The following is a 15,284-nucleotide window of genomic DNA, read 5'->3' as shown; positions in this document are numbered from 1 at the left end:
ATGAATTCCCAAACTAATGGGTGAAAGTCTAATGAGTAATAGGATATTTACAGAGACTCAAAGTATTTCCCAACAAGAAGCTTAATAATTTAAAAAAAAAAAAAAAAACCACACAGCAATTTTACTAAAAAGAAATCCTGTATGTTGAAGATACAGTCACCAGTAATGGACAAATTGATGTCCTGTATCTCCTGATATAATGCACTAAGAGGAGCTCATCATCATTTCCATAGTATTCCTGCCAAACACACGTAGCCTGAATCCAATGATAAAAGAACAGCAAGCAAACCAAAATGGAAGGACATTCTAGCAAAAGCAAAAAAACTGGTCTGTCGTCCTCAAAAATATGAATGTCATAAAGGACTAAGACGGAGGAAACGCCCCAAGATTAAAGGACACTCAAGAGATATTACAACTGAGTGCAACACGTGTGCAAAGGAATTTTTTTTGGGGGGGGGCCACAAAGACCATTATTGGGACAACGCGCTAAACTTGAATAAGGTTTAGAGATAACTAATAGTATTGTTATCAATGACACACTTCTGGTTTCAGTAACTATACTATGCTTTTACGCAAGAGACTGTTCATGTTTTAGGAAAAGGCACCATGAAAGATTAAGGGGCAAGGGGACACCATATTTTTAATGTATTTTCAAATGATTAAAAAATATTTACATACGTATTTAACCATTTGTATACAATACACAATCAGAGAATAAAGTGAAATGTGGTCAAATACTAACATTTGAGGAATTGAGGTAAAGGGTATATGGGATTTCTTTATACTGAAATTATGAAAGTAGTTTATGTAACAGTACACTTTCAAAGTAGTTTCCATCATGTGAATTTTCTCATTGGGTAAATTTATAACCTTGAGAGTTAATGAGAAATAGCAGTATAAACTAGCAATATTTTTAGGCTGGGTGTGGTGCTCAGACCTGTAATCCCAGCACCTTGGGAGGCCAAACTAGGAGGGCTGCTTGAGCCCAGGAGTTTGAGACTAGCCTAGGCAACATAGCAAGACCTCAGCTCTGGAAAAATAAAATAAAATGAAAATTAGACCAGCATGGTGGTGCATACCTGGGGCCTCAGCTACTCAGGAGGCTTAGGCGGAAGGATCGCCTGAGCCCAGGAGGTTGAGGCTGCAGTGAGCTGTGATCGTGCCACTGCACTCCAGTCTGGGCGACAGAGTGAGATTCATCTCAAAAGAAAAAAAAAGACTAGTGATGTTTTTAGGTTTCAGGGTGAGGACTATACTACAAACTTTGTGATTTTGATGCAGATTCAGTTTTACTTCTTTGTTTTCATCACACAAATTTGGCAGTTTGGCATATTTCGGTTTATTGAATTAGCCTGTTTGAGTTCCTTTTCAATGCATTGATTTTTTTTTTTTTTTTTTTGGCTTCACATTATTCAAGCAATACTTCTCTCACTCAAAATATTCCCAAACAGAAATTATTTTCTAACCTCATCTGGTTTGGTAAATTTTGTATGTTAACGTATCTTAAAAACATCCAAAAACATTGTTTTCCTCACATGAGGAGTCATTTATAATTTAGTTACTTGAGGTAAACAGAAATGCTATAGTAGTTACTAAAGTTCAGAGGAAGAATAAGGACTCAAAAAGTATTTTATTTAAACTGCTAAGAAAATATGTTAACAGAAAAGATCCATTAAAATCTGAACATGGCAAAAATGTGTACACTAAAAACAAACAATAAAACACTGATAAAAGAAATTGAAGACACAAATAAATGAAAAGACATCCTGTGTTCATGGATTGGAAGAACTGATGTTCAAAATCCATACCACGCAAAGTGATCTACAGATCCTACGCAATTCCCATCAAAATTCCCACTGCATGCTTCATTACAGAAATAGAAAAAAAATCTTAGAATTTGCAAGGAATCACAGAAGACCCAGAATAGCTAAAGCAATCTTTAGCAAGGAGAACAAAGCTGGAAACATCACACTTTCTGATTTCAAATTATTTTACAAAGCTCTAGAAATCAAAAAATATGGAACTGGTATAGGGACAAACATATCAGTGAATGGAAAAGAACAGCAAGTACAGAAATATACACACAAATATGGTTAACTAAACTTTGACAAATGCACCAAAAATATATTAATACAACAAAGAAAGGATGGGTCCTTCACTAAAAGATCTAAGAAAACTGGATATCTACATATTTTTAAAAAATGAACCTGGATCCCTATCTTGTATCATACACAAAAATCAACTCAAAATGTAGTAGACTTTAATGTAAAACCTGAAACCATAAAACTCTTAAAAAAAAAAAAAAAGCATAGGGAAAACCTCCATAACATTGGTGTTGACAATGACCTCTTGGATGTGACACCAAAAGCACAAAAGAAAAGTAAAGAAATGGGATTGCACCAAACTTAAAAGGTCTCTGCACAGCAAAGGAAACCACAAATTAAAAGACAGGCTACAGAACAGGAGAAAATATTTACAAACCATGTTTCTGATAGAGTTAATACCCAAAATACATAAGAAACTCAGATACTATAAGAGCTAAACGGACAAAAACGGGCAAAGGACCTGAAATTTTCCAAAAAGGTCATTTTCCCAAAAATGGCATGCGAATGTCCAAGAGGTATATGAAAAGGTGTTAAATATCACTAATCATTAGGAAAATGTAAATTAAAACTATAATGAGATATTATCACCTCACACCTGTTAGGGTGGTCATCACCAAAAATCAAAAAAATAAGTGTTGGCGAGAATATAGAAAAAAGGGACTCTTGGTACACTGTTCACAACAGCTAAGATATGGAATCAACCTACGTGTCCGTCACAGATGAACAAAAAAAATGAGATGTGTGTGTGTGATTTTTCTGCTGATATAGGAAAGAAACAAAGTGTTTTCTCTATTCTCTTATTCAACAATCAACACAGAGCACCTCTGTGATCAAATTGCGGGTTTTTTCCCACACACACCAGGCAAGCAAGCCTCTAATTCAATTCAGTTTTGACACTATAAACCTAGAGACGGTATCAGGTCCCACAGGCTGAGGGCCCTGTCCCCTAAGACTGCACTCCACTTCTGATGACAATCACAAGCCGCAGATTGTTTCACTGACCATCTATAAATTGGGGTTCCCACAGCCCCCTCCTCAGGTTTCATTAATTTGCTAGCCCACATAACTCAGGGAAACACTTTTACTGGTTTATTATAAAGGATATCACAAAGAATACACATAAGCAACCAGTTGGAAGAGATGTATAGGACAAGAAAGGGGGTAAGGGACAAGAAGCTTCCATCCCTCCCCAGCATGTCACCTTCCAGAAGCCTCCACTGTTAAGCTATCTGGAAGCTCTCACTCCCAGGCCTTTTGGGTTTATGGATGTTTCATTACATAGGCATGCTTGTTTAAATCATTAGCCATTAGTGATCGACTAAACTTTCAATCCTCTCCCCTCTAAAGGACTGGGGTGGGGCTGAAAGTCCCAATCCTCTAATCCTGTCTTGTTTTCCCTGTGACCAGCCATCTCCTTAAAGCTACCTAAGGGTTGCCAGCTACCAGTCATCCTGTGAGCAAACAAAAAGACATCATTCTGGAGATCCCAAGAATAAATACAGTCTGACTTGCTTAATAGGAGGATATGCTTGCAGAAGTGCATTCTTCGGTGATTTCATTGTTGTAAGATCACCATAGAGTGTACCTATACAAACCTAGATGGGACAGCCTATTGCTAGGCTGTCCGATATAGTCTGCTGCTTCTAGGTCATAAACCTGTGCAGAATGCTAGTGTACTAAAAAACTGTAGGCAGTTATAATACAGTGGTAAGTATATGTGTATCTAAACAGAAAAGGTACGATCAAAATATGGTATTATAATCTTATGGGATTACCTTTGTATAGGAGTATGCAGTCCATCATTGACCGAAACATCGTTATTTAATGCATGACTAGATATTTCACAAATATCACAGAACACATACACACACACACACACACACGAATATTATTCAGCCTTAAAAAGAAGGAGATCTTGCCATTTTCGATAACATGGATGAATCAGAAGACAAGTTAAATAAGCCCTAATACAGGAAGATAAATACTGCGTAATCTGACTTCTATGTGGAATGCAAAAAAGTCAAACTCATAGAAACAGCAAGTAGAAGAGTGGTTTGGTTACCAGGGCTTAGAAGTATGGGAGAATGGTGAGATGATGATCAAAGGGTACAAACTTTCAGTTATACAATGAATAAGTTCTTGAGACCTAATGTACAGCATGGTGACTATGGTTAGTAATAATGCATTCTATACTTGCAATTTACCAAGACAACAGATCTTAAGCATTCCCACCACAAAAAAAATGGTGTGTGAGTTGATGCATATGCTAAATTAGTTTGACTGTGGTCATCACTTCACAATGAATATTTATATAAAAACACCACACTGTATACCTTAAATATATGTAATTTTTATTTATCAATTATACTTCAATAAAGCTGGAAACTAATTAATTCATTCACTGATATCAGAATATGGTTAGCACACACCAAGTCCAAGGGCACCCCATCTTGAAAGAATGTCCTCAGAACTCCTACTTTGTCTTAAACTCCATGTCTCATTCTAGATTTCTATAACTGTGACTGATTCAGTTTGTTTATACCAAAACAACTATACCAGTTATTTACAGCTGATGTCCATTTCAATGTATTGGTTTTTCTGTCATTATGAAGACCATCCCAACCTATGACATTTATATTATGTGTTTGATGTAATGATGCTTTATAACATGAAAGGAAAACGCAGAGATGTTCAACTAAAGGGCTGAAATTGAGATCTATCAGACACAAAAAATATTCCTATCATATAAAACATTTTTATAAGTAATAGGGTTTAATATATGCATAATAACAACAACATAAAAAGGTAACATGCCTTACTGCCCAATGAGAGAGAGTGTGTGTGTGTTTATATATATATATATATATATACACACATGTGTAATATACATATGGTGCATCTTATATGAGGATTAGACTTTAAAGTCAGTAGATAATTGCAGAAATCGTGTGCTGTCAAGATCCTTTGAAAATTCCTTAAATCATTGGTAATTAGGGTGCAGTGAAATCTCCAAATCTATATATTTTAATTTTTATAAACACTAAAATTTGAGGATCACTGAGCTAGAGAAAAGAACAAAAGGCAAGGAGATGTTAGTACACTCAAACCATTTGCTTCTATGAGATTTAACTCAAAGTCTCTATCAGGGAATGGGTGGAAAATCTTCAAAGGATCCAGCTTCTCTGTAACATGATAGCATTCTGTTTTGAAGGCAGAGCTCTGGTAACCCCTTCTGTTTTCTGTCCTCTCAATAAATCCTGCTTTCTCAAAAAAAAAAAAAAGAAAGAAAGTAAAGCTCTACCACTTGGACACATGTTAACAGATGTGTTGGAAGGATTAAACAAAATTTAAGTGACAGCATCCTATGGAGCTGGGACCCAGCGCCTGTTCATCACCATTTGCTGGATTGGAAGACAAATCTTGCTCAATCAAGTCACAGGCACATTGTTTTTGAAAAGCTGTGAGAAGATATTAGCTGCTAGTTGTCAGTTCTTACTGTGGCCCCACTGAAGAGCTCTCACCCTCCGACCATCTGGCAGTGTCTCAAGACCCCTCCCTGGCAGTGATTTCTGTTCGGGTGAGGCACGTTGCATTCTCAAGGAGCGGCCTAAGTCAAATACTCGTACAATGAGACTCCACGGCAGCATCCCTTCTGCTGCTCTTAGGTGAAAACTGTCAGAGGAACGCAACAGTGCTGACTCTATTCCTCACGTGCTCAGGTTTTAGGGAGGGGCAGAGATCTACCTGGTAACGTCAGCGGTGGCCTACCTGATCAATCACCATACAGTTAGCATAGACTTCATCACCTCCGTTCAGCATGTCAGAAAGCTGGCCTGCAGCAAACAGCGTGGAGGGCTGCTTGGACTTTTTGAGGACAGCAAAGGAGCGATCTAGAGGAAAGAAAAAAAAGAAAACAGGACAATTATGTAGAAGATATTTGTTCAGTCAAGCTTTACTTTCTTGGTCTAGCCAAAAGAAAAAAATCAAGAAGGCACTTTTTAAAAAAATGGCATTTTGCTGTCTTCACATTTTAAGACCCACATGCAAGTATTTTCTCTTCTACACCCAAACCCTCTCAGTTATCTAGAACCTTCATGTAGAATGAATAGTTTGAAATAGATAAATATTTGTCCACTTCAAGCACCATTTTCCTCGTCCCTAGAGGCCTCTGTGAAATCAATGAGATCTTTGCCTTCAATTTCTACTAAATTAAACTAAATTTCACTCCTCTTTATTAATAACTTGGGCGCATTAGTGACTGTACTGTGATACTCAGGCTTCACTGATGTGTTCAGACTCAATGATCCTTGACTAAAGAACCCCAGAGAGTACAAAGAAGAGCAGTTCTGGCGAGGTCCTGCTTGCTGAGCATGCACAATCTCACACACACAGAGTCTGCCGACTATCTTAATGACAGAGATGTTCTGCATGCTTCCTATGTCCTTCGCTTTGCTCCAAACGGATGCTCAAAGTTGAGTCCCAGAGAGGTAAGATGTTACTGTAATTGAGGGAGTGAAGAGTTGAACGCAATGAAACATAGTCAAGCTAGAAGGCCTTATTTCTGTGACTCTGGCTAATTTACCAAGTCTCCAGATATCTTCACAAAGTTTCCTCATCCATAAAAGCAGATTATTATTATGCTTTCCTCATAGGGCGATTATGAGGATTAAACAAGTTCAGACATGTAGAGCGCTTGATACATGCCTGACACTAAGTGCTCAGTAAATATTATTTGTCACTACCATTATTATATTTGTTAGTATTATGCACAGTAATTTTTAGCCATGTTCAGTGTAAAGTGTAAGATGATTAATACTAATCATAATACATTATACTAATAACAGATCGTTAATATTTGCAAATGACTTTAACAGGGTAGATCCAAAGTTACATCCATAGTAAATGTCATCTCACATTCCAGTAAGTCTTCTTGAGTAATTACTAAAAGATTGTGTTGCCACTATTCCACTAAAAATCGCACAGGTCCCACTGCCTGTCTTATCTATGCCACAGCATAAAATCTGAGGAAGCCCATGGGAGTGAATCAAGAAATGAAAAAACTGTCACAGCTGTTAAGCTGACGTACCTGAGCAAGAAATTCTACTCTTTCATAGAGGTCCTGGATGACATTATCAAAGTTTCAAAGATATATGAATCGTACAAGCCAAATGGCCCTGACTTCCCACATCTAAATCTGCTCAATATTGAAGTGATATTTTATTAAGCTTTTTGAGGAAATATGCAGTGTAAGAGGAAAAAGATTTCTTATACACATAATGGATTTTATATCAATGTATTTAAATAGCTAGCGATATAATATACAAAGCTCACAAATACTTCACAAGTATAACCTTTATGATCAATTACTATACATCTTAATTATAATCACACAAAAGAAAAGCAAGGTTCCAAAGGTCATAAGTCAAGAACCTGACAAAACACTTTCAATATGTCCTTAGGTTAGAAAATACTTGCTCATCTGTCATTTTATGTAATGTTTTAAAAACAGTCATTAATAGCTCAGCATGGTCTTCTGAAGTGTTATAAGTCCAGTTTCACTGCTCTCCAGTGGCACAGGTTCACAGACTGTAAACACCTGGTATTTCTGCCATCACATCTGTGAGACTGTTCATGTTCCTTTTTTTTTTTAGGTTAGACAATATAGTTTGCTTAGAAAGTAAATTTGAGAGAGAAAGAAGAGATTCACCTCCCCAAGGGGTCAAAGCCAGGAAACATGGCCTGGCCACAGCTCAAAGAGCACATGGCCACGCCACAGCTTAGCAAGGCAATGGCCGCAATGGCCTGGCAATAGACCAAGCACCTTTTTAACTACTGAAAAATTAAGACTTCATTAGTACTTGGCCTGACCTGGGAACTAACAAGATATCTAACAAGACAACTGCAAACAACTGATGGACTGATTTTTTAAGACATAGAACCAAGTGAAATATTACTCCAAATTGTGTGGTGCCAGTGAATGTATTACCTAGTCACCAACAGCCATGCTCTTAGCTACTTGTTCAAAACTCTGACCACTTGCTTCAAGGATGGATCGGACCAGAAACTGCTGCTGTTTCATACACACAGTTAAAAGGCACTTGGTTCAACTTTCTTTAACAAGCAAATCTACCTGGCCCCATGTGGCAGGTCTAAATCTATAAGGAGATCCTATCCAAGCAGGAAAATAAATTAAAAGATGGTGGAGTCTGCTTACTGTGTCCAAGTTGGGGTTTCATTTGTTTTCTACATGATTAATTTGATTAAGGTTTTAGAAAATGATGTAATTTAGTTATGAAGACAGGGCCACCACATCTTATCTGTAATTCTGAAATCCAGAAAGCTCTGAAAGTCAATTACTTCCCCCAAAAAGTTTGGTTCAAAAACAATTTTTGTGGTAAAATCTGACTAGAATTAATATTGGACCATGTATATAGTCTTTAATGGCCCCAGTTGGGGGTGAATATTTATACATCTTTGTGTAGAAATATTAACATGCTTGATGAGTGCATTGTCCTAGGAGTCATATCACACGCAGTCTAAACATCATGCCCAGAAAGATCTGAGAATTCTGAATTCCAAAGCAAATCTGGTTCCAAAAAATTATTAATCTCTACAATATTAACTATATTAGATATTAGACCCACACTCCTCCCCAAGCTTTTGTCATTCCTCTGCCTAATTCACCATTTTTTCATATTTATACATAACCTATATTAATACATCTTTTAGTACTTATTCTCAGATGAACTCCCCTCTCAGATGAACTTATTTTTTATTTAAGACATAACTCTAATATTAAGAACTATCTCTGGCCGGGCGTGGTGGCTCATGCCTATAATCCCAGCACTTTGGGAGGTCAAGGTGAGAAGACTGCCTGAGCCTACAGGCTCGAGACCAGCCTGGGCAACTTGGTGAGACCTCATCTCTATAATAAATCAAAAAAAATTAGCCAAGTGTGGTGGTACGTGCCTGTAGTTTCAGCTACTTGGAAAACTGAGGTGGAAGGATCAACTGAGCCTAGCAGGTTGAGGCTGCGGTGGCCATGAGCATGCCTCTGCACTCCACCTGAGCAACAGAGTAAGACTCTGACTCAAAAAAAAAAGAACTATCTCATCCACCATGACCAAGTAGGCTTCATCCCTGGGATGAAGGGCAGGTTTAACATCCACAAGACCATAAATGTCATTAAATACATCAATAGATGTAAAAACAAGAACCACATGATTATATCATTAGATGCCGAAAAGGCTTTTGCTAAAATCCAGCATCTCTTCTTGATAGAAACCCTTGAGCTCCTAGGCATAGAAGGAACATACTTCAAAATAGTAAGTGCCATCCACAATAAACCCACAGCCAGCATATTGCTAAATGGAAAGAAACTGGAAACATTTCCCCTGAAAACTGGAACAAGACAAGGTTGCCCACTCTCACCCCTCCTGTTCAACGTTGTGGTGGAAGTCCTAGCAATAACAACTAGTCAAGAGAAAATCAAGGGTATCCAAATAGGAAAAGAAGAAGTTAATTTATCCCTCTTTGCTGATGATACGATCCTATACCTCGAAAATCTAAGAGAATCTGTCAACAACCTGCTTGCACTGATAAAGGACTTTGGCAAAGTCTCAGGGTACAAAATAAATGTGCAAAGGACAATCGCATCTTTTTTTTTTTTTTGAGTTGAAGTCTCACTCGGTCGCCCAGACTGGAGTGCAGTGCTGCTCCCGGCCGCCGCAGCCTCTCCCTGCTGGGCTCCGGCGATCCTTCCGCCTCACACTTCCAAGGAGCTGGAACTATAGACACACGCTACCATGCTCGGCTAATTTTTTTGATTTATTGTAGAGATGAGGTCTCGCCTGCCCAGGCGCGTCTTGAACCCGCGGGCTCAGGCAATCCACTCACCTCAGCCTCCCAAAGGCGTGGGATTACAGGCTGAGCCACCACTGAGCCCGGCGACAGTCACATTCTTATATACTACCAACAAACAGGCAGAGAACCAAATAAAAAGCACAATCCCATTCACAATAGCCACAAAAAAAAAAAAGAAAGAAAGAAAGAAAAAGAAAAAGAAATACCTCGGCACCTTCCTAATCAGAGAAGTGAAAGACCTTTACAATAAAAATGACAAAACACTGCTCATAGCAATCCAAGAAGACACAAACAAACGGAAAAATATTCCATGCTCATGGATAGGAAGAATCAACATTGTTAAGATGTCCATACTACCAAAGGCAACCTAAAGACTCAATGTAATACCCATTAAATTATCAACATCATTCTTCTCAGACCTAAAAATTACCTTACAGAAATTCATATGGAAACATAAATGACCACGAATATCCAAAACAATCCTTAGCAAAAGAAACAAAGCAGGTGGTATCACACTTACAGACTTTAAACTTTACTATAAGGCTACAATAATCAAAACAGCCTGACATTGGTACAAGAACAGGCATATGGACCAATAGAACAGGAAGCAAAGCCTCAATTTCTCAACCAACTCATCTTTGACAGCCTCCATAACAACCACTGGGAAAAGGAGAACCTATTCAGTAAGTGGTGCTGAGAAGACTGGCTGATCACATGCAGAAGATTGAAACAGGACCCCTACCTATCACCATAAACAAAAGTGGATCAAAGACCTAAATGTAAAACCTCAAACTATAAGAACCTTAGAAAATGCAAGCTATACCTTATAGGAATCGAAGTAGACAACCAATTCCTAACCAAAACCCCAGGTGTCCATGCCATAAGAGATAAGACAGTCAAGTGAGATAAGACAACCAATTCCTAATCAAAACCCCAGGTGTCCATGCCATAAGAGATAAGATAGTCAAACTGAAAAGCTTCTGCAAAGCAAAAGAAACCATCAAGAGAATGGGAAGACAGTTCACAGAATGGAAAAAAATTATTTGCCAACTATATATCTGACAAAGGCCTAACATCCAGGAACTACAAGGAACCCAAACATGCCAAAAGGTTAAAAAACAAACAAACAAACAAACAAAAAACCCCAAACAGCCCCATTAAAAAATGGGCAAAAGACATGAATAGACATTGCTCAAAAGAAGATATACGGGCAACCAACAGACACATGAAAAAGTGCCCACTCTCAGTAATCATCAGAGAAATGCAAATCAAAACCACACTAAGATACCACCTAATCCCAGTAAGAATGGTCATCATTAATAAAACAAACAACGACAGATGTTGATGAGGATGTGGAGAAAACAGAACGCGTCTACACTGTTGGGTGAGAATATAAACTAGTTCAGCCTCTATGAAAAACAGTGCAGCAATTTCTGAAAGAACTAGAAATCGACTTTCCACGTGACCCAGCAATTCCCCTACTGGGAATATACCCGGAGGAACTCAAAGCATTCTACAAAAAAGATACCTGCACACACATGTTTATTATGGCGCTATTCACAATAGCAAAAACACAGAACCGACAGTGCTGCCCATGGAAACTGGACTGGATTTTTTAAAAATGTGGTACATATACATGATAGAATATTACACAGCAACAAAGAAGGACAAACATATGGACTTCGCAACAACTTGGATGGGTTTAGAGTCTATTATACTCAGTGGTCTATCACAGAAACAAAGCACAGAGTACCACATGTTCGCGCTTATACGTGGACCCTGAACATTTACCATAATACTGTAAGAAAGGGATTGACGGTAAAGGGATATTGCTGGGAAGGGGAGGGAAGACACAACATCATTAAGGGTCCCTGATCTCAAACCAGGCCAAAATGGGGACCAAAGGGAGGCCCAAACTTCACCTGTATAATGCCCACTTGTATACCTAATCCTGAATTGAACTCCACATCTTTAAGATAAAATATAGGCCGGACTTGGTGGCTCAGCCTGTAATCCCACGCTTTGGGAGTCCAAGGTGAGTGGATTGCCTGAGCCCATGGGTTCGAGACCCGCCTGGGCAACTTGGCGAGACCTCGTCTCTACAATAAATCAAAAAATTAGCCGGGCATGGCAGCGTGCCCCTGTAGTTCCAGCTCCTTGGAAGGCTGAGGCGGAAGGATCGCCGGAGCCCAGCGGGTCGAGGCTGTGGTGGCCGGGAGCGGCCACTGCACTCCAGTCTGAGCGACCAAGTGAGACTCTAACTAAAATAAAAATAAAAATAAATAGCAAATAAAATACATAAAAAAAGAACTACCTCATTTTCACTGTACACAAAAAGCCAGTATTCCCTGTCAAAAGTAGAAGGGAATTATACATACTAAAACAATGAAATTGTATTCTAGCTACAGTTACCTGTCAAAGCTGAGAGTCTGGGAGTCCTGCCCTCTCTTTGTTATAAAGGGAGATTCTGATAGATTTAAAAAGTGTTAGAGCAGGGGTATCACACAGAGACTGTCTCCTTCCACCAACAGAAAGATCAAAAGAAAGTTGAAAACAAAATGCCTGCCTGACTGACTCAGTGTCAAGTGTTAAGTTAGCCTTCTCCCAGGTGGACTGCTCCCAGAGGAAATCATCCTACACTTTGGAAAAGTGGCCCAGCCCATGTCATCAACCTGTCACTCAGGTAATGACTCCACTGAGACAGTAAGTTTTGTCGTGAAGAACAAACACGTCTATGCAGAACACATGCAGTGGGGAAGCGTCTCCTCCCTATTTCGAGCACCCAGACCCTTCCTTGGAGATTTAGTTGGTCTCTTACTGCCACTACTTAAAAAATTAGTACAGATGTCCTTTTAAGATTTCTCTGGAGGGTCCACAGCCTTCAGTTGTCAAAGGACACCTCAATACAACAGGATCTAGAAGTAGACACAAACCAAAAAATGGCACAGACTCCCAGGACCACCTCTCCACCTCTCTTAACTTCAGCTCCAGTCACTGCGAACAATGGGCTTCAAGCCAGCAGAGTAAGACCGACTGTGAAAAGATAAGTCTTAAAGAATACTTTCAAATCATCATCAGCTACACATAATACAGTGGTGGATTGCTCTACTGTGTTTCAGCCCATTCAAAGAAAAAGTTATGATGGTTTCATTTTAAAAAAACAACATATCTTTCCAAGAGTTTTGAGAAATATGACTATTACTTCAACATGTAAGTACTTTAGTGGCAAATTAAGTGAAAAATTATTGTCCCCCAAAATGTCCCTCAAGTCCTTTTCAATGTGCATACAGAAATAATCTGCAGTAAGAATGCCAGCTCTGCCAGGTTCGGTGGCTCAGCCTGTGATCCTGTGCTTTGGGAGGCCAAGGTGAGCAGACTGCCTGAACCCGCGGGTTTGAGACCCACCTGGGCAACTTGGCGAGACCTCATCTCCACAATAAATAAATAAATAAGTTAGCCGGGCGTGGTAGCACGCACCTGTAGTTCCAGCTACTCGGAAGGCTGAGACGGAAGGATCGCCGGAGCCCAGCAGGCCGGGAACGGCCACTGCTCTCCAGTCTGGGTGACAGAGTGAGACTCCAACTCAAAAAATAAAATAAAAAAAGAAAAGCAGCTCTTTGTCTTAAGTTAATACTGTCTTATAAAAAATTTTCTTAGCAGAAAAGTTAACTTGATAGTTTTACTGATAGTAGTAAGTTTTAATATTTAGTAAACCCATATTAGAAAGCTAATATAGGAGTAGCCGAAGTTCAACTCCCATAAAAAATATTGGCTTCAGATTTTAGATTCATGAAGAGCAATACATTGCAGTGGTTCTGAGCACAGGCCCAGGAGCCAGACTGCCTGGGTTCTAGTTTCTGGCTCCACCATCTATTAGCTGTGTGACCTTGGGCAAGTTATTTAACCTCTCTGTGCCTCCATTTCCTGATCTGTAAAATAAGGGCAATATTTTATCTATCTCACAGGATTGTTGTGAAAGATAGAATATTTTAAGTGATTAGGTAGACTTTGACCCATAGTAAGCACTATGTAAATGTTTGTTATTATTATAAGAGTAAATGAGTTTGTATAGTTTTGACACTTTTATGTGGTTCTGATTCTGTAAAAAAAATAATAATAACTCAAACTTGGCTATAACTTCACATGTTTGAAAACAACCCAAGGCCACTGGCATGCGTAAAACATTCCATCTGCTTCATGAAAAGCACTGGAAGTGTAACTTTTATTTCAGACTTAGCCCATGTTAAGAAATTCTGGAGTCTCTTTCGAACATGGCAACTGAAAAACGTAAAACGCAAAGAGAAAAGAGAAACTGTCAAACGGCCCCTAGGATTTGCCTCCGACGGCTCAAGGAGGAGAGCTCCCGAAACGGGAGGGACTAGAACTGCAGGATGAACAAAGAAGCAAGTCAGACAATCAGAGACAGCGCTTCTCAGGAACAAAGGGAGGGTTGCAGAAACGGAGATGTTCTGACACGATGCGGTGGACGCGGGCCAGCTTCCCGGAGCAGAGCGCCTGGAGGATAAACAGCAGCTCCGAGGGGATCCCCAGCGCCGCCCTGGCCTCCGCGCGTGGCTTTGCAACGTGATCCAGGTGACTCCGCAAGGGCTCCCCAAGGCTGAAGTTTCCAGAAATGTTCATCAGCACGTCTTTGCTGTGCGGGATGCTCTAGTCAGGCGACACAGCAGAGACCACCGCGTCAGTACACTTCACCCCTGAGAGAAGGAGAACTGGCACCTGAAGGGGGGCAGGACCCCTCCCTTCTCTCTTCCATGGCCACCACCCAAATCTAGCAGGAAGGAGCTAAGAGCGCAGCCCAGCCTAGACCTCTGCAAACTGATTTCTAACTGAACCCACCTCTCCCTCAAGAAGCTAAGGACCTGGTCGCTGAAGGAAAATGTGGCCTACTTGACTGGTTATGCAAGAGACCCACGCCCAGACACAAACAAAGCCAGCTTAGGCAGTTTTCTGCAAACCTGCCGCTGGCCTGCTTTGGCCCGCTGTGGGTGCCGGGCCTCGCCTGCCAACGCCGGGTGAGGGCCTCTCAGCCCAGACATCTCTTAGCCACAGCTGGGCAGCTTGGCTTCATTCATTCGTCCATTCATTCATCGTGGTTTGTTTTACATCTAGAACTTTACAAACACAGCAGAAAGACTTCTCGAGAGTGACTAACCACCACAGGATGAGTAAGACTTACTTTAAGGTTCAGTTCCTAGCACTCCACTGAAAGGTGCCCATCACCGTCACCAATGGCTTTCTTTTTTTTTTTTTTGAGTCGGAGTCTCACTCGGTCGCCCAGCCTGGAGGGCAGCGGCC

At 39.9% G+C, this 15,284-nt stretch overlaps 1 protein-coding gene across 1 annotated transcript in view; it reads right to left on the bottom strand.

Moving 5' to 3' along the window:
- ARHGEF28 (Rho guanine nucleotide exchange factor 28) overlaps positions 1–15,284 on the bottom strand; it is a 130,773-nt gene that overhangs the window by 103,254 nt on the left and 12,235 nt on the right. Inside the window, exon 2 of the mRNA XM_021716157.1 lies at positions 5,874–5,995. Within this exon, the coding sequence (XP_021571832.1) occupies positions 5,874–5,995 (122 nt within the window). The remainder of the gene's footprint in view (positions 1–5,873; positions 5,996–15,284) is intronic.

This window comes from Carlito syrichta, unplaced genomic scaffold (genome assembly GCF_000164805.1).
Source record: "Carlito syrichta isolate Samal-C Ts95f unplaced genomic scaffold, Tarsius_syrichta-2.0.1 Scaffold308202, whole genome shotgun sequence".
Taxonomy (NCBI): Eukaryota; Metazoa; Chordata; class Mammalia; order Primates; family Tarsiidae; genus Carlito; species Carlito syrichta.
Note: the sequence above shows the minus strand (reverse complement) of the source record. Positions and strands in the feature narration are given on the sequence as shown.